Here is a 20,384-nt window from a genome sequence, read left to right on the forward strand (position 1 = left end):
CAGTTGTCGCTCCCCTCCCCATCCTTCGACCGCTCCCAGTGCACGAGCTTCGCATACTGGGTCGACAGGAACATTTCCGTCAGGCGTAGCAGGGGCAAAGTGATATTTCGCTTGGTGCCGAAAGCCCCTCCTGAATGCATTCGCCTGTGCTGGATGCCGTTTCTTGCGAAGCCGTTTCGACCACGCCCACTTCAGTGCGTACACTGCGGACGCTATGGTCACACTGCTATGGCCTGTGCTTTCCCGAAAAGGTTCCTGCGGTGTGGAGGGCAATATTACACAAACTCCTACGAACAGGCATAGCCTCAATTCTTTCGCTGCGGCGTACTTCAACTCGAAAACGCAACACAACTCGACGCAACACGCAGTCAGGGGGAGCGCAAGGTGGAAAATCGGAGGACGCTGAAGCTTCGCCATCAAGAGTGGAACGCGATACCATTATCGCACCCCGTTCGCATCGCCCACTCATTCGCTCGCCATGCTCTTGGGTCACACAAAGACGAAACGTGCGCCTGAGCAAGCGGAATGAACCAAAGAACTCGGTGTCTCGGAGCGAGAAATGATCTACGCGAGCCAAACGTAGTGATCGGCAGGGACAGCGGGGCCGTGACGCGCCATGTAGGCGGACGTGATCATGGGGCTGACGCCTTGATGGGATCGTCCTCTATCTCGCTTGGGAGCACCACGCAGACGCATGACTCCTCGCCAGCAGCACAGCACACATCGCAGGGGACGCTTTCCTACCAGACGTGATACGGCGCAGCGATCACGACACAGGCGTCCTGCATCAGGCGCTGCACCTAGGAATCGCAGTGAAACACGTTGTGGGGCTAGTTGTTGCATAGCTTTCAATAGAATAAGCGCCAAAAAGTGACAGCACACAAGAAGTGCTGTCACTTTTTGGCGCTTATTCTATTGAAAGCTAGGAATCGCGCTATGAGCAGAAAGAGGAGCCGCGCCGCGCGGGCAAGTGGAGCGCCACCCGTCGGGGCAGCGCCGTACATTTCGAGGAGGAGGTTTTCTGTGTTTGTCAGTTGCGCTGTCCTGCATTGCGGATGTCTGTCCATCTGGGACAATAACACGTGCTCTGCGACGACTACAATGCACATCATGCATCCTGCGGTAACCGCAGCTACTACAACACGCGTGGCAACACTGTGGTAGATGCTACACTTCAGGCCGGCCTTGTCACCATAAACACCCAGGAAGATACTTGTGCAGGGGTATCCGCAGCTTCAGCTTAAGAACTATCGTCCACCAAGGCATTACCGCAGAATGCTGTTGGTACATTGTGGCAATGGCTGCTGACATTTGGGGGTCCGATAACTTTCCCATCCTGCTGGCGCCCTCTTCCAGGACATGTCAAAGTCCTGTACATTGATCCACGGGGATACCTTCCCGCACGTCTTCGCCAAGAATTCCAGCGGAGAATTTCTGCGGGCTGTTCAAGACAGTACAGCAGCGGCCACTATCTGGGCGACTATACAGCCGGCACATCCTCTACCGGACCTACCACTGATTAATCTGTGGGCCGCACGACGCCAAGCAGAGCGCCGCACCCTCTTGACCCAGCGCCCTGAGCGATGGACTGCCTTCTGGCGGATAGACGCCGCCATTCAACGTCAGGCCTAGCTGAGGCGTCGGCAGAGTTGGCAGAGTGTCTCATCAACCATCCCTGGTGCTCGTCACAGTTCCAAGGAGTGCTACGCTCGCTCCTGCATAATCCCACGATACACCAACCAATCCTGTTCGTCGCGATCGCCTTAAAGACTGGCTAGATGGACCTGGCAGAGCGACTATCGGACCACTTTAGATACCGGTATTGGCAACTCTTGTTGCACCGGTGGACCGGGGCAGTCTCCAAACCAGAGCTTCCTGCTCCCTGCTGAGCCACCACCATTCCTGGACCAAGGAGCAGATTGCAGCCCTGTCTGCCCAGGCGCCCACCTCCTAAAGGCCCGTCTCCCTCACCTCAGCAGCCTGCAAGGTGTTGGTGTCTGTAGCATTGGTGCACCTCAAGTGGATCTCCCGAGCTCTCGAGTTCCCCCGGGAACAGCAGAATGCATTCTGTCGTCACAGTGCACTGCTGACTCCATCGCGGACGTCGTATTGACACGTGTACTCCTTTATTTTTATCGGGCGACCACTTCTCCCCACCTAACAAATGTTATCGCACAGCGCAGGACGGGCCTGCATGTAAAAGAAGTTTCTGGAATATTATCGATGGTTCCATCCACTGTATTTCCCCGCAACTTGTGTAATCTGATTGCATGTGCGCGCGACGCGAATACCGTAGAACTTTGTGCAAGACACGCGGGTCCCAACAATTACTCTGGAACATTCGACGACTGATCTATAACAGCCGACGCGCTTGACCCGCTGATCAGATTTTGACGATCGCCGACTGTGTTCGCCGTTGTCGCCGTTCTTTAGGTGTAGCTTGTTTTTGTGTGCACAGGTTCTCCCAATAAAAGTTAGTTTCGTCTTTCTGAGTATTGCTACTGTGTTCTTCATACGCCACTCCACGTTACAGTACATTCCTTGCAGAATGTCAGAGGTTCTGGCGAAGTGACGCCATGGTGCTTCTTGATGTGGAAAGCACTTTTCATGACTTGCCCTACACGGTCATTGGGAGCTCTCTACATGGTGTTGGGGTTACGGGAGGTCTCCGACGTTTCGTAACGCCTTTTCTCACAGGGCGCTCCCTTTGCGTAAGGATGGGAAAGGCTGTAAGCTCCCAATGGGCAGTTGGCTCCAGAGTGCCCCAGAGATCTGTCCTGAGCCCCTTTCTTTTCAGCTTGCCCTTGCCATGGCTCCCTTCGGCCGTCCTAGCGGACTTCAGGAATCGCGCTTCATCTCCGTATATGTCAATTACGCAGCTCTGTGGACGCAGGGTACAACTAGAAGCCCTCCAGCCATTCCGTTCTGCCGGCAGTGAGTCCTGGAGGAAGTTGTTTATATTTTCTACTTATATGCAATCGGCGTTTTCATATCGTCAACGAAAACGGAGGCACTCCTCGTCGACCCCAGCGTAGTCATACGTCGCCGAGCAATCGAGCAGTCTGGCTGGTCCTTGGTGGCAGCAACATATGATGGAAACGGGCCGTCACCTATTTGGGCCTGTAGATAGACCACCTACTCTGATTGAGTGCCAGTGGCCCAGGCGTTCTTCACCAAATGCTAAAAGTGCAAAAAGCGGTTCGTCGTATCCGGTTCCGCTGCACAGCATGCACACAACACTAGGGTATCCATCTGTACGCCGCAGTGACTATGTCCGGGCTTGTTTATGCGCTCCGCTCGTGGTTCTACTACGTGCTCTCGTTCACCGCCTGCAGCTCCAGCACTGGAACGCCATCCGGATGATTCTTTGCTCGCCAAGGACCTCGCACATCACTGCCATGCTGCCATCCTAGCCGAGGCAAACACTTGGTAGCTGTCCCTACTGCTGCTACAACGTAGCCTCCATTACATTCATAGCTGCATCGTGCCCCCATTGGCACGGTTTTGCTCTCAAGGTTGCGATGCCGACCTCTCTCGCGCATGGGCAGCTGTTGCGAGTTGTACGAGGACGTTGTCGGCCGTCCTCCTACTTTAGCTATCCGGCCACCTCCTTGGCACCATCAGCCACTGTAGGTGTCTACTACTCTGGAGGGCTTCTCGAAAAGGTTGTTCCCGTACCATGCCTTGTACGAGACCTCGATGTTTCTGATGAAGGAGCAGCTCGACGAACATCTACACAAACGACTCCGTCCTCGCAGACTCCGGTACATGCAGCATCCTGCGCGATACCTTCCCTTCAGCGCTACCGAGGGTGCCGCCTGCCTTTCGTGGCAAACTCCACTGCTGATGAGGTGGCTGGTTTCCTGCTGGCTGCAAGCCTGTTGTAAAGGACCCCTCAGATTCTCCGGTTTTGATCATCTTTGACCCGCAAATGGCGCTCCTGGCTCTTCATCAACCGGACACCACCGGCCTTGGCGTCGCCCTTCTCGCGGAAAAGCTTCGCGTCCTTGTTTCGAGTGGCTTGAACGTGTCGCTAGAGGGGCTCCCCTCTCACGTCGGCGTCCAGGACAACGAAGAGGCTGACATGCTGGAAAAGGCAGCACACCATGCCACTGTTCCAGTCTGCCCCGCTGTAACTACCTGCGATTATGCAAGGTACACCTTGCAGCGGCACCTTACGGTGCTCCACACTAGCGCGCCGCCAGCAGTCGCCCTTCTCGTCCACTTGCTGCTCGCGGCCTCGCAAGGCAGGAGCGGTCTCTCCTGCTGCGCCTACGGATCGGCCGCTCCTGAACGGCATCCTGGAGGTAAAGCGAATGCCTGACTCCTACCCGGCCTGCTCCAAGCGCGGCCAGGGCGAAACTAATGAGTACCTACTTCGTTTCTGCCCCATATTCCCTAAACAGAGGGCGTACGCTCTACGCGTCATTCCGGGGCATGGGGCTCCCTGCGGTGTCCGCATCGCAGCGGCTGTTTCCCGGCCAGCACCACGGCTCCGCCTTCAGGCACCTTGCCACGTTTCTGGAGGACACGGGGCTGGCGTGGAAATTGGGAATGCGCCGCCTGGCTAACGGTGAGAGCCAAGGGCTGTGTAATCGCCTCGACCTACCCTTTTCTTTCTTCTTCATAGCCCCTTCCCCGAGGCGCTGAGTCACGCTCTCTAAAGGCCCTGAGCACGTGCTGGCGGGCTAGTTGGTTATACATGATTAGAAAGAAGGCGCCAAATAAAACAACTACCTGGCGCCTACGTGGTTGTCGCGTGTCTCCATCTTTCGTCTGTTGTTTTATTTGGCGCCTTCTTTGTAAACTCTCTAAGGGGCTGCCGGAAATAGCGCCCCTTCCTCTTCACAACCACATTCTCTCTCTAATACGTGTGTCACCGCGAAAGAAAAAGCACCGGAAGAGGAAGGTGCCTGGTGGTGAAGAATAAAGTAGCCATGCTCTCTTTGATATACCAGGTATCACACCGTCGAGATCAATGTATCATCCACGACCGCGTTCGCGCCATTTCCGTATGTGTTTCGACGCCGCGGTGCTCGCTGAGCATGTTCGTGGCGTCCATATTAAAACATTATCCGCGCAATGCACAAAATGGGAATAGCACCGATACGCTTGCGCGTAAATGGTGTTCACGAAGTAAAATGTCAATGTAACGTTTTTGTGCTCCCGGTAGAACGAAATCATATGGTTCAGATATATTCCCCTAGTGCAAGTGCGGGGGTTTAGCCCAGTAGTCAAAGTATCCGGCTTCTCGGTCTCGCGTCGTAAATTTGAAACTCACCATTTCCAGCGTCTGTACTTTGGAATTTACTTTGTTTTACACATTAATTGGGTAGGCAAGAAAGTGCTTACGAATTCAAAATCGGAGCCGAGACCCTACCCTCCCCGCGAAGTAGGAGAAAAGCGTGATGGAAGTCACGTAGTATTTTTCACTGTAGCAACCATACTTTCAGGGCACAATGGCGGTTTTATTATTGTTATGTATGCTCGTGCATGCGCTGCCCCGTATGTCTCGTACCATAGTAAAGGTGGTGTGGCCCCGTATGTCTCGTACCATAGTAAAGGTGGTGTGCGGGCCGGATTGCGTTTGTCTACGTGTTTTGTTCGGCTGTGTTGTCGCCGGATGGGACTGGTAAATGTAAAAAGCGTGAAAACAGCGTGCACGCAACGCCGTGCACTACGTACGACGCCACAGAAAAAGGACGATTTTTTAAATGCGATGGCAAATGCCTCAGGGCATAAAGGGGTATGGGATGGGGGTGAATAGGGATGATTAAATGAATGAAAAGAGATTTGCTGATCTATTGAAGTCCAAGAGGGATCGATGATGTGGCCCCTGCGTCCAAGCAGAGTAATCGCTCGGATTATGCGGCGAAAGTCCCGCTGCTGCGAGGTGTCGGAGCTTCGTCGGTTTCAGTGCAGGGCAAGCCCACAGCAAGTGGTGGATGTCGGCTTCAGCATTTCGCGACTTGCAGAGTGTACACTCAGGACGAGGATATAACGGGCGGAAGTGCGGCCACTTCCGAGTCACGGTATGAGTGAGGGAGAGCCCGACCCGGGTCCTCTGAAGCGCAACCTCCGCTGCACGGGTAAGACCGCGCGGGAGGTTTACCGCACACGGAGGTACGAGAGCACGTGTGCGGCGCCGGAGGTGATCCTTTCTTGTTAAAAGGAGGGTGACATCATCTATGTGAAAGAGTTCAGGCAGTGACGATGGAGAGGTTGCTAGACGGGTCGCAGAATCCGCACGACTCTGGAAGCTTAGAAGCTCGCGTGGGATCCACTCGACAGATATTGACTGCGGCATGCGTGCCGCCAGAAGATGGATCTGTTGACATATTTCATGGCTGCGACTGACGCATCACAGAAGCCGCGTCGCATGGAGGGCATCGGTGCGAATGACGATGCGGGTGGCGGAGACCATAGGAAAGGCAGCCACAGAGCACAACGCTTCTCGGACAATAAGGAGCTCTGCACAAAAGGAGTAAGGAGGCTGTTGGATTTGAAACCGGGTTGTCTTATTAAGGGCAGGTGCGCAAGGGCAATAAATTGCAGTGGTTGTTTCACAGTCCTGAATGCTTGCATCAACGTAAAGCACTATGGAGTCAAGCGGCAGGTGGGCATCTTGACCTATTGTTCGGTCACGAAGCGACGCCGCCGCGTGAGTTGATGTCGGACGACGTATATCAGTTGGCTTGTTATCGCTCAGCTGTACAAAACTCCAGGGCGGTAGAACTGGTGACGGTGGTGGTAGAAGGGAGTACGAGAAAGCGTAAGCGCTGAGAGCGCAAGTTGCGTGTGAAAGGCTGGTCTTAAGCCTGCAAGCATCACGTCGCTGCTGCACCAGCTCGTCTAGCGTGTTCAGCTGTGCATTTTCGTGGAGAGCCACGATCGGGGTGATGCGGGGAAGGCAAGTGATGACCCTCACTGTCTCCCGATTAGCAGCCTCAAGGCGATCCCATTGTGCCCTTGTCACATGCTGGAATTGGGCTTGATAAACAAGGCGTGGTTGCACTACCGTCTTGACCAACAGTCGCGAAAAATATGAGCGGGCGCACCCCGTTTTAGGGGCAATGCACCTAATCAGACCCAGCGTCTGAATTGTCTGCTAATTAGCGCAGGAGAGCCAAGCAGTTCCGGTTCCGTGCTCGGGGACCGTCAAACCCAGAATCCCCTGAAGATGGCAAATAGATTCCCAATCGTCCTTTACGGAACAATGTTCAACAGAGGACGAATGGGAATCTGTTTGCCGTCTTCGGGGGATTCATCCTAAAGTGCAATCACAGATTAACGCTGCTGTACTTCGGAATACCTACGACAAACGCCTTGCAAATCAGGGCCAACTGGGTAGTGCTCCTGCTTTCGACAGCGGACTTATGTGGCACGTAAAACAGCCCTGTGAATGGGCGGTAAAGAGGCGGCTGCTTGTGAGTAATTAAGGGACGAACCTTCCTTAGTTGGGATATATGTGTGTTCGTACCCACCTTAGTTGGGATATATGTGTGTTCGTGGGACGCAGAGAAGTGATACTTGGCTGATGCGGCGCAAGAGTGAAAACGGTTAATGGCGGAAGGTTGATGGTCGCACGAAGGCCCGGTCAACGTGCTAGGAGCACTGAGTGTCACTATTACTGGGTGTAAACGCATAACGACGTTCTCCTCTGCTGGTCTCTTAGGCAGCGCGCTGCCGCTCATCACATCTCCGTGGTGCGGTCCGCCAAAAACATGTTCAAATAAAAAAAAACATTTCCTATAACGTCACTACTAGCATGCGTGTTCGTTGTCATAAAGTACAGGAGGGCTGGCTAGTCAAACCTCGCAATGTCCGTAAAGTCTGCTGCCGCGCATCCCCTGTGCATTCTCCCTGTGAAATGATAGTGCACATATTTATCTTGAGCGAAGCTGGCAAAAGTAGTGGGGGCGAGGAGGGGGGGGGGGGTAGGCCTCACAGTCAAAGATGCGGTGTTGTCTATGAACTCCTTTCAATGCTAGGGCACGGTAACACGACGGCATGACTTAGGCAATGGCACCGTGATTGGACCTGTTGGTCGGATCACTACAGTACGAGCACGGCGTGGTTGTGCGCCGAAAGCGAGAAATGTAAACGAGAGAGCAGAATCTGCGCCGACAAGAAGGCGGAGTAGCGCGAGCTTCCGGTGTCACTGAGTTTCATAATGACATCAGGTTCTCTCCCCATTTTCCCTTCCTCAATGGTGATGCCGGAAGTTCGCTTTACTCCGCCATTTTGTCGGGGCAGTTTCTCCCCTCTTGTTTACATTTTTCGCCTCCGCCGTGGATCCGCTTCAGGCTACGCGGACGTGCGCACCACGTAGCGATTCCATCAACGAATCCAATCACGATGTACCATCGTCATGTCAGCAGAGCACTGCGCTCTAGCGTTGGAAGAGGTTGACAGCGAACATCGCAAATTAGACCCTGTGGCCGGTCCCTGCTACGTTTCGCGCCTTTTGTGAAAACAAATCTACGCACTCTCACTGTGCTACAAGAATGCACAGACGATGACCGGCAGTACACTTTATGCACGCACATCATAATCCATCGACCTATGGCTAGCCTATCAGTAGCTAGGTTAACAAACATCATGTCATGCCTTGAGGCACGGTTTTGGATTATTGAACGAGCTACAGGTGGCCGCGCAGCGCAGCGATATGACGAGCTACAGCTCTCGCCGACGAAAGAACATGTTCAGATGCATGACTGCGTCTTGAGGTGCGTTCTTCTCACGGTAAGTGAAGCTTCACGAAATAAAAAAAAGCCGCAGTTTCGCCCAAAAGGCGAAGCATCGATTGCGATAGCAAATTAGTAGACAGCTGTACGAAATAAGGATACTAGACATAAACTAGTTCTCGTAAATTCTCGGAAACATTATCTCACTAACTGAATTAACGAGCATGGTGTCAGCGCGCACAAGCAAACATGAACACATTCCATTGGATGAGTGCGGACACTCGTCATCAAAGCACCATTACGAGCTAGCGCGGCAGCAGCAGCGAGCGAAGTGGCTTTCGTGCGGTCTATCGCTTCAACGCAAATGCGGCAAGAACACAGCGTTCACAAATGTGTGAGCCGTCTGCAGATCACCTTCAAGATACGACGGGCGCGACCACGCGAGAACAACTTTATTGACTCATAAATCTTAGTGGTATCGTTCAGAGTACGCACGTGCTGACCAAGCGAAAGCCGCGCTGTCTCCCTTGCGCGCGGTCGCGAAATGCGCAGTTGCTGCCGGACCACCACGCTGCCCCCTCCCTCCCTCCCATCTCCCCACAACTGTTCGCGCTGCGGAAGACAGTGCGTTTGCTCTCCGCTTTCATCCTTTACGCGCGCCAGATTTAGCCGCGATCATCGGCTTCCCTCGCGTGGTTTGACTCTCAAATACAGGATACGGCACGCGGTGACATTGTCATCACCCTTGGACTTAATGCGGGCAATTATGGCAAGAGCGGCGACAAAAATGCGCTGGGAGTGTCTATATAATTGCTATCCCGATAAAATGCGTGCACTCACGTGCACGCATTTATCGTGTTGGCCAGTGCACTCACGTGCACTGGCCAACAGTATATACATGTATATGCGTGCTTCCAGCGCATTGACAGGGCTCGCTACGCGCGATCGACCATCAGCCGTTTTATGTGCGCCCAGACGTAGTTTTCTGTCGAGTCTTGTTCACTCTTACACCGCGTCCGCCAGCGTTCTGTTCACTGCCACTCTATGGCGCATTGATGTATGCGGTAAGCAGGGTTCGCGCCTTTATTACTAACAACAGCTGCTTCTCGATCATCCTTGCGTGCCACGAGTGCATCGCCAGATGTCAAAAACGGGAACACTGCACAACTGTCATTGACCTGCAAGTCGTTTATCGTACGTTCTGAAGCACAGTGGTTTCAGTCCGTGATGGCACCTTAGCACTGTATCCACCGAAGACAGCAAGAATATTACCAAATCGTCCACTGACAGTAGCGCGGTACGTGGTGTACAGCGTTTTATAGGCGCTCGTTTTACGCTTCTTGATTCTTCCAATGTCACCTGGCCAGAACAACAGCTGGCAAAGCATGGTCTAGCTAACACGGCGGCACAAGACACGGAGACTAATCGCCTTTACCACGGTATGAGATCCATGGAGAAGCACACGCATGAGTCTAAGCCATCGTAACGAAACCGCCATTGTGCCCCGCAAGATGGCCGATACAACAAAAAATACCACGTAACCTCCTCCACGCTGCTCTTCCAGTGCGGAGACTTGGTAGGGCCTCTCCTCAGTTCCGTCCTCCGTGAGTATCTCGCACCCTTGGTTGTTTCTTTCGAGGCACTTTTTTGCGAGCTCTGACGACGCGGCGGGCAAGCAACATGAACGACCCGGCATCTCGGCAGCAGGAACTTTCCGGTCGTTCAATACGCCGAATGCTCCGGTGTGAACGTGGCAGGAAAGCGGGTGCACTCAGAGTTGCAGGCAGCAAAATCGGCAGATTAGTTATTTTTAAATAATAATATGAGGCGGGGGGCAGCAGTGCAACGATGTCTTGACTGATTACTCTTAGTTATGATTACAAGTTGTTGCACAGCAGAACGGTGAGTGCTAGGTATCGCATACATTCCTATATTGTGACTATGTGTTGGCCGTACTAGTTACTGTCCATTGAAGCTTATTTTCTTCATTAGTTGATGCACACTGGGTGCGTGCACAAATAAAAGTGAAGCCATGTTTTCAAGTGTGTCGGTCTGTGTTCTTGAAACACACCCTAAACCTTCACGTTCTTAATAGATGTGGCTGCCGTCATTAAAAGCCTAGTTATGTTCCCCTTAGGATACAAGGTCTGCATATGTTTCAAAGCACACTTGCCCGTAAGGTGAAATAAGCTGGAACATCAAACAAGCTAAATAACTGTTCGCGTAGCAGCTGAAATGGTGAACCGTAGATGGATTTAAACATTTGCCCGAAGCAGCTTTTGATCACGATACCGCTGCCACTTCAAGGTTTGACGTCATACTTCTTTCTGTGTTATTTTGTTGACAAAAGCTAACCAGCAAACTGAACTCTCCCAGCAAACTGATGGCAACCGGCGTGACAGGCCGACATTTTCTGAACAGGGTGGCTTCCATGAAACTTTCCCTACCAGTTTACAGATGCCTTGATTTATATAAATTGAGCAGCACGCTCCAAAAACAGAGTGCAGTTTCCAAACGTTAGGTTGATGCGCATGAACACTTGTGAAATTTCAGGAGGAGTCATATGAACGCCCCACATAAGAGTAAACAAATTATGACATCTAAATTGTTGACACTCACACTAATGAAAACAGGATTTTTTTTTCTCTCAATGTCGGATATCTCCTGCAAGGCATTGTGATGGCTACAGAAATTATTGGATTAGAAGAGGTTCAAAAAACCCTCGCCTCTGTGCTTACACCTCAGCTTCATTCTGGCCTGGCTTAGTTTGGCTGTGACTTAACAAATCGAGCGCTCGATTGCTCCTCGCTCGAATAGTCATTTTGCCATTGGCTTCGTTGCGTGATAACTTTGTCTGCACTTTGGCAGCACTCACTTGTGTGACGTAAGCACGAAGGTCGCCAGCGAGCGTTTCTTGATCTCCGCGATGGCTCGGAAGATCTTGTTTCTGGACACGACGTCCACGCCCGCGTACGGCTCGTCCAGAAACACGAACGGCTGCAGTCCCAGCAGAGCGGCTCCGATGGACAACTTTCGGCGGTTGCCTCCGCTGGGGAATGGAGAAAAACATTTACTTATATTATGGGGTTTTACGTGCCAAAACCACTTTCTGATTATAAGGCACGCCGTAGCGGTGTACTTCGGAAATATGGACCAACCGTGGTTCTTGAACATGCACCTAAAGCTAAGTACACGGGTGTTTTCGCATTTCGCCTCCATCGAAATTGCGGTCGCCGTGGCCAGGGGTTCGATCCCACGACCATGTGCATTAGCAGCCCAACACCATAGCCACTAAGCAACCACAACGGGTTGGGAATGGAGAGAAATCTCATCGTTACATTGGGAATGTTGCCGATTGCAAGACGACCATTAAGTAGAGCGGCACCAACCACTACACATTACTGAAAAAGTGTAGAGGCGGAGGTGATGTTGGGGGCCCCTTTGGGGCACCAGGTTAACTCGCTTATGTACAGAGGGGGTGATGTGCTCACCTACCTCAGAAGCAGTGTGCGTGTTCCTATTCAAGCTGGGTATCAATAAAATGTTTATTGCTTATTCCGAGCTAACGAACGATTTTCCCTACTTCTGCTTAGCAATTTCAAGTCAGTCAATAAGGATGCCTCGACATTAGACAGAACAGATTTATTTTGTCAACTTCAGCGACAGAAATAATCATTCAGACAATGTCACTGTGTTTGCATCCGCTTAAAACGATTTAGAGTACTGCGGTATTAAACTTTGATAATTAAGCATATAGACACGTGCTCTTTCTGCCATCATGCTACCGCCATTGTTTAGGTTCAACATGTACGCTAACCTTGTGGCTAAGTGCGGGATTCTAGCCACGACTAAAAGGTCAACAAACAGCGCCGTCTTTACGCCTCTTCAGCTGCCTCCTTGTAACTTAAAACGGTGATGGTTTCCATTTTAGATTGTGTGGTACAGCGCGAATCAAGGACGAGGGACGCAAAAAAACGCTTGTCCTCGCTTTTCTTGCGTCCCTTGTGCCTGATTCGTGCTCTACCACACAACTTAATTTGTCTCCTCGTATCGCGATGCCGCCCCTATTTGTCAGTGTTATGGCAGAACCACCATGACTTTCCAAACTTTTTGTGGCATTCCTAATTTACAGGCCCCCCAATCAGCCCAAAGTTCATTTGAAGGCGGCATCGCATCCATAAAATTTTCTAAACAAGCCTTTATGGCTAATAACAAACAGCGCACAGAAAGTGAAGACGAACAAAGGCGTACGCACAAGCACAAGCGCTGTGTGTGCCTTCCTTGTCTTCGTTTTCAGTGCATTGTCTGTTATTTGTCACAAAACGACACAATTTTGCTGGTTTTTTAATCCGTTCGCTTAAGCTTTATTTTTACACGCAAGCGTAACTAGCCAGCTCTTCAAATCGACGGTGTTTGTCTGAGGCCACGAAGGAAAGGAACGATGAAGGCGCCAGGAATTCAAGAAAATCGCGCGCCTGGGTAGTACAAGGGAGCACGCTAAGCGCGCGGTTAAGTACCGCCACCTAGGAGTTCAGCGAAGTACAGAAGGAGAAAGGAGGCCAAGCGGAATGTAGGCGATGTGCGCTGGGTAGACCTCCTCTGGCAGCTCTACTGGTTTTCTTTGCGATACATATGTGGTGGGTTCGTCTCATGGTAACGTCGTCCTCGCGCGCCGTACACTGTGTGTGCAAGTTAAAGCGTGCGACGGTGAGGCGAAGGTGGCCGTTCAATCTCGCGTGCGCGCGGGGAGAAAGCGCGCGGTATCCCGTCGTGGGCATTGAGCCGTGACACCGGGTTGAAGAGACCGAGCGGGGGCGTTGTACTTTGGCCAAGCGCGGCCACGGGCGCTTTATGTTGAAAACGATCTGCTTTGGAGGCAGAGTGTACCGTCCGAAGCTTTGCGTGTGCTGTGTTCTCACCGATGAGTTTGCGTTGAAGCGATAGAAGCACGAAGGTCCCTTCGCTCGCTGCTGCTACCGCGATTCCTCAACGCCAGCGTTTCGACAGCCGGTGTCCGCGGTGAATGTCTAGGCTAGGTTCACACTTGGGAAACGGCAAGCGGGCGGAAAAGCCAAAGCGGCCGGGAAACCTCCGCGCATGTACAAGATGTTCACATTTGTTTCGCCACTGCAGCGGAAACCACAGCTGCTTTCGCCCACATCCGTCTAGTTTGCGTACGTTTGTCCGCGTGGTGGCGCTGTTCATTACACTATTTTAAAGCCCCTTGATAATTTGAAAGTTACGAAAGTAGCACCCATACGCTTGCGCGTCACCCGCGTTCGCGAAATGAAACATCACTTCTGGCGATAAGGCAGAACGCAACCGCTCTCTCGCACTTGGTTTTTAATATAGAAAATATTTTCTACTCTTTCACGAATTTTGCTATCCGATCGCTCATAATAATAGGACGCAACAAATTGTCAATGTCAGTGCGAATATTCCAAACTTTTGAAGAAATCAAATGTGCCCTGCTTGTCAATTGTCACAATTCTAAATAACAATATTTTTTGAGTAGTTTTCGATTTCAAAATGCCAACTTCCTGAAACAAAAGGGAATATTGGCACAGAAATACGATACAAATTATTAGCGCGGGCACGCTATCTGCCTAAAAAGCGCCAAGTTATGTCTTTCGCTAGTTGCGAAAATTTTCGTCTACGCGAACAAACTGCTCATTTAATCCTATAATGTTCCACCCGCGTATTAACAGAAACACACTACTACAGCGAATACTAGGACGTGAGCATCGTTCTATACTTATTGGAAGAACCGTCTTCTACTATCACAAAACAGTTCAACCAGTATTCGATTCTATTCGTCTCGGCACCATTCGAATCACATTCAATGCTTTTTTTGAAGATTAGTACTCGCACACGCCTGATTGTAACAATGCTAGCTACATAAATTCAATCGGCGCCTGCCAACCTGTACACGCCGCACTCCTTCGAGGCGTGCTCGTCGAGGTCAACGACCGATATGATGCTGTCCACCATGGGCGTCAATTCGCATTCAGGGATGCCTCGCAGTCGGCCGACCAGGTACAGGTACTCGTACGCGTTCAGCCTGTCCAGTAGGCCTCCGAGCTGGAAGCAGTAGCTGACCTGCGACTGCCACTGCGTGGAAAGGGGACAGGGGAAATGAAATTTATTTCCTCCTCAGCGCCAAGCAAATTAGAGGGGTCAATACATAAAAAAAGAATGCAAAGAATTTTAAACAGACCAAAATACGTCCCAAACGAGTTCTAATCTGACATTGATGTGTACGCGTCCCCAAGACTGTGAAGTTGTGCAGACAGCTCGTACGTGACGTCACGATTACAATTTACCACACTGTGCTGTTCCTGCAGCATGGCGGCTGCAATGCCGTCAGTTCATCAGATTCACTCCCAAAGTTAACCTAGTAGAGCTAATATATCAAGATTATGACGTAAGGCATTGTCTTGTGTTACAAGATGTGATATAGCGTTAGAGATCCAAGAGTAATTCACGTAGAAAATGTTAGGATTACGCAAGTTCTCGCAAGGCATATAGAATGTTACAGCTGACAGTAGCGTTTATTCATATCTGCAAATTACAGTAACAAATAGCTAGAGTGTTGAGGCGGCGTATTAAGTGCGATGCGGTCGCTATTATTGGACATTTCGCTATAAATAACGCAGTCGCCATCATTAGCAAAAAAATAGGACGCAGACAAAGACAAGCAACACAACACGTGACTGCGCTCGTGTTATAGTAAAGCTCTCTACACCACCCCGTTCCTAATGCTAAACACAAACTAGAAAACTCAAATCTGCCATCAACACCCTTCACAAGGCCGTCCTAGGTCTACCAACATGCACCTCAAATCAGCGCCTTCAACACACGGACAGGCCCCTTTCACACTGTCGCCGAACTAATAGAACAACACCGAGACAGACAAGTAGCGCGCTTGTCTTCTAAGGAACAAGGATGCAGCATCATGACACCAGTAGGGATAGCCCTCGTCCGTCCAGCTGACACAAGTTGGTCAAAGCCCTCAGCCACAACGCAACATTGCATTTCCAAACACACCGACCAATATGGCGCCACACCTACATGACGGGTTGACGTCAAGCACAAACAAAACTTTATCACAGAGACCGGAAATGTATCACGATATAGACGGACACCACACGCTCTCAAATGGGGTCGTACGCGTATACAATACATAAACCCTGGCAGACAGCATCCATCGCCCAAACAGCTGGGCCGCTTCCAACACTCCCAACTCCATTCCGGTACTGCGAGAGGGAAGAAAGGGTACTTGCACGTCTCGTTGTTGCATGTCTATTGTGTTAAAAGAACATTAAAATAAAAAATGATTTCTTCTTCATCACTAAATTACCGTTCTACAATACCAAAAACACCACTCTTACAACGATAAGACGTTTGGTAAGCCAGAAAAAGCGCACGGACGAAATACGGGTGGCGACGCCTATTTAAGTTCCCGCACCTGGGGGCTGTGACGTCTTGGATTTCGATGGCATCTTCTAGGGCCTACTAATTATATATAGTGGTACAGATTGACTACATTGCGTTCTAAAGGAACCAAATATTAAACTTGGAAAGTTTCGAGAACCTTTATTCAGCCAACGCGGCCCAAATTTGAAACATACTTTGGAATCTCTGACATCACGCTGACGTACCGGCGCTGGGGTTTCGGCGCGAAATTCAAACACTGCTACTTGGACCTTCATTTTCTCATCTAATAATCAAACTATATGTTTGGAATGACTGCCTGTAGGGTTCTCAAACAATGCTTCATTAGTCTAAACTGATTGATCGTTTCGCTTTAGTGTCCTTTTAAAGTCTATGCATGCTTTTTACGGGCTTTCTGAGCCTCAGAAAATGAAACGTACCTAGACACGTCTATCTTATAGTTATTTTTGAGTAGCTGAAGAAAGAACTTCAAGAGAGCATGTATTCCTCTCGCAGATCGCGTTTACATTCCAGCGGCATTAGAAGATTAGTCGCAGAGTCTGCGCATTTATATTTATTTTGGATGAACCTGATATCCTTGTTTTGTACTACCTTTAATTTTTTATGTCAGTCATAGAGTGAGGAGACCAGACTGTATTTGCGTATTCGCGAATTAGCCTTACGAACGTTTTGTAGGGTAGTAGTAGGCGAGTAGGTGGACTGATGTGTTGGAGAGTGCAAGGCTTCTGTTGAGGAAGGATAATTTGCGCAGTGCTCCTGCGGTGATATTTGTAATAGGTTTATCCCACCTGAGAACTGAAGGCTATATAAGCCCTAGATATTTATCTTATTCAATTTTAGTTAGCGGTGTGCGATTATTGTCATATCTAAAGTTTTGATGGCCTTGTTTTCCTTGTTACGCCGCGGTCAGAAAGGTTTTTATGTTATCATTTTATTTCATTTAGTTTGTGGAAGTTCTCAAGAACAGCTATACGCTTTACCCTTGGTACACTTGTATTATACGAAGAACATAAAACATAAAACAGAACACAAAATCTCAAACAACAGTACTACACCGCGCCACAAGAAAAAGTTGAATTAGTCAACGACAGAAATGTTACAATGAGGAGAGCTAATATATCAAGATCATGACGTAAGGCATTGTCTTGTGTTACAAGACGTGATATAGCGCTAGAGACGCAAGAGTAATTCGCGTAGAAAATGTTAGGATTACGCAAGTTCTCGCAAGACACACAGATGTTACAGCTGACAGTAGCGTTTATTCACATCTGCAAATTACAGTAACAAATAGCTAGAGTGTTGAGGCACCGTATTAAGTGCGATGCCGTCGCTATTATCAGACATTTCGCTATAAATAGCGCAGTCACCGGCGAACAGTGTTGCAACCAATTTTCGCTCTGATGTCGTTAATATAGTTCAGGAAGAGTAACGGCCCAATAACGGAGCCTGGGGAACTCAGGAAGCAACTGCAACCATGTTAGCATTTTTTCGCAGATTACAAATTGTGAAAGATTGGATAGAAGTTCTTTTATTCAAGCTGAAAGGGGCCCGTTGCAACAACACTTTCGACTTCAACAATCAATTTGCCATAGAAAATCAAATGCGCCAGATAGAGCAAAATATAATCAGTCTGGCCATGGTGACTGATTGAAAACGCAACATCGGGGACTAGTTCTGTCAGATGGGTTGCTTTTGATAAACCACTGTGAAAGCAATGTTGGTTGGCAGGCAAAAAGCCAATGTTCATTAGGAAAACCGTTATCTGGTTAAAGATTACGTGATCTAGAACGTTACAGGATGTACTAGTTTAGGTAACGTGTAAAAATTTGAAATTTCGGTGATGTCCCCATATTTATGAAACGGCATTATTTTTGCAATTTTCAAATTGCTTGGTATCTCTGCATTTGCAATTTGCGAAAAAATACGCAAATGCGTCTACTGCACTATTCCACATACTTCTTCAGAATTCCTCAGTTATGTTGTCCAGATTGTCGCATTTTCGAAGGTCAAGTCTAAGTAGAAGATTAAGTATTCAGGCGTCTCTAATGTCTAATTCGGCAATGTTTACACCCTGTCAGGTTCGAATATGGGGAATAATGTTAATGTCTAGAGTAAATGTTGATAGAAAAAGATTATATGCGTTGACCTTTGCAGTTTCTTCCACTGGGAGGTGGTGACACGCTTTTCCATCGTTGGCGTGGAAGTGACTCCAGAACCTTCCGGGATTATTAGTAACAAGGCTATGTAATTCTACATTAAGGCGTCCCTCAAACACTCTTTATCGATGTAGAGAAAGCCGTTTGAAGTGGAAATGGACTCTTTCAAAAATACTTTGCCACAAAAAAAGTACTTCAATGGGCTCAGCAGCCGCGGAGTTATTGGCAATCAAACAAGGCCTCTCCTCTGCTCCCGTTCCTTCCTCAATGCCTTGCACTGGGAAAGCTACGCCGTAGTGGGACGGGCCCACAAGGCTTCCCCTTCTAAATTTCACCGTAGTGTGCTATTCGAACTTCATTTTGTATATTAACGTAGACGCCACAACTTCCGATTTTGGTGCCTACGAATCGCTAAACACTAGCCAAATGCGGTTGTTCTCACATATCCGTAGTGCGATCACCCAGTGGACTCTTGGCTGCACCCCGCGTCGGCCGCGGTATATGCGCTACGTAGCCGACCAGAGCTGCTAATAGCAGCCGTGGATTGTATTCCGCTTTATTACGAAATAAAGCGTGCAGAAAACAATTAGAAGGCAGGCTCCTGTTGACGAGACGGCGTTTGAGAGAAAGTTGACTTCGCGATCCGCTTGCGAGCTCCACGAAGCGCGTACGACAGCAAAACTGGGCTTAGATGTTCGCAGCAGCGTATGCTACCGGAGACTATGTCAATTCACCAAGAACGACGGTTCGTTTGATGCCCCTTTAAAGTAATATTATTCTACCTGTGCGGCTTCGAGCTTGAATTCCACGATGGTATTGGGCAGTTTCGTCACTCTGCATTAGTCACCTCCTTTATGTTTTGCGCTTCTACAAAATCTTTTACGACGGCACTTCGCCTGAATTACATCTCAGGTGATCCAGGGATTATTTTACAGCGCAGCTCTTAGAGGCTTGATCTTATCTTGATGAACTGCGTCCCTCGGCGTACCTTGATGTCCCTCGACGTAACTGAGTCAATGAGCACAGAGAAGGATGAAACAGTGAAAGCGGAGCGCTGCGCGGATGAAAGATGGCGATAGCGAAGAAAGCGCGAGGACGAAATCGGAGGAGGACGGCATGGCGAAAGCATGAGAAAACAAGCGTAGTGCTGCGCAAGGCGTGTTCTACGGCTACACTCATTACGATACGGAGCCAGAGCAGCGGGTGTCGTTCGTTCAGCGATGACGCCATCGATAAGGCATGCGGTGAGCGCGTCCACCGATACCATATATAGAAACGAAGCGTTGCATGAGCAGAAGTCTGTCTGCGGCGGCGGCTTTAAACGGCGATCACGTGTCATCCACGTGCTGCCTCTTGCAATTTCCCGATTAGCGAACCAGTCGCGCCGCACATCGCTCCGCTCGCAACGTGCCGCACGAGACAGATTCCCCACGCCAGCCAATGCATCACGAGATGGAAACATGTATAGAACTGCACTCAAATTGGCGTCTGCTTGGTTTTAGTAGGCGCGTAGTTCGTGAGGCAGCAGAGGACGATATATTTTACCATACGCCAAAGGGAATTTACTTCGGCAGAGACATAGGTACCCATAAGGAAAAGGAAATAGGAAAATGAGAAGTAATACCATCAACTGGTAGCACGCATACTGGTACGTCATGGTCAGGTATGCCATGAAGGACACCAGTTCGTACATGATTATTTAGAAGTGATAGCTGGCTAGTATTAGGTCAAGAATTCTTTCAGTTGTTGACTGCGAGCGGCTTGGACGTGGCAGGACCTGATAAGGATTGAAAAGTTAACATGAGATCCAATAGTGGATCCGAGGCTGTTGCCGAGTAGTACATACCATTCCAATTATACTCGCGAAAATTCACATCACCCATAAGGGCGACGCGTAAAGTTCGCACGTGGCGTTGCGTGTAGTCGTGAGTGGCTCTTATACAGTATGCCAATTTGCAAAATACCACCTCAGCGCCTTTTATCACAGGGAGAGTGGCAAATGCATTACATTTTTTTACTAATGACGCCACTCCACTACTAGGGGTAGGAGGATCCTTCCGAAAGACGGAGTAATTTGTTGCGGCGA

The 20,384-nt window shown here is 49.7% G+C and overlaps 1 protein-coding gene across 5 annotated transcripts in view; it reads right to left on the reverse strand.

Moving 5' to 3' along the window:
* LOC139049593 (phospholipid-transporting ATPase ABCA3-like) overlaps positions 1-20,384 on the reverse strand; it is a 333,665-nt gene that overhangs the window by 39,201 nt on the left and 274,080 nt on the right. For all 5 annotated transcript variants that reach the window (XM_070525156.1, XM_070525154.1, XM_070525155.1 and 2 more), the window contains 2 exons: positions 14,611-14,798; positions 11,563-11,736 (listed from right to left, as the gene is read on the reverse strand). In XM_070525156.1, coding sequence (XP_070381257.1) covers positions 11,563-11,736; positions 14,611-14,798 — 362 coding nt within the window. The remainder of the gene's footprint in view (positions 1-11,562; positions 11,737-14,610; positions 14,799-20,384) is intronic.

Source organism: Dermacentor albipictus, chromosome 9 (genome assembly GCF_038994185.2).
Source record: "Dermacentor albipictus isolate Rhodes 1998 colony chromosome 9, USDA_Dalb.pri_finalv2, whole genome shotgun sequence".
NCBI lineage: Eukaryota > Metazoa > Arthropoda > Arachnida > Ixodida > Ixodidae > Dermacentor > Dermacentor albipictus.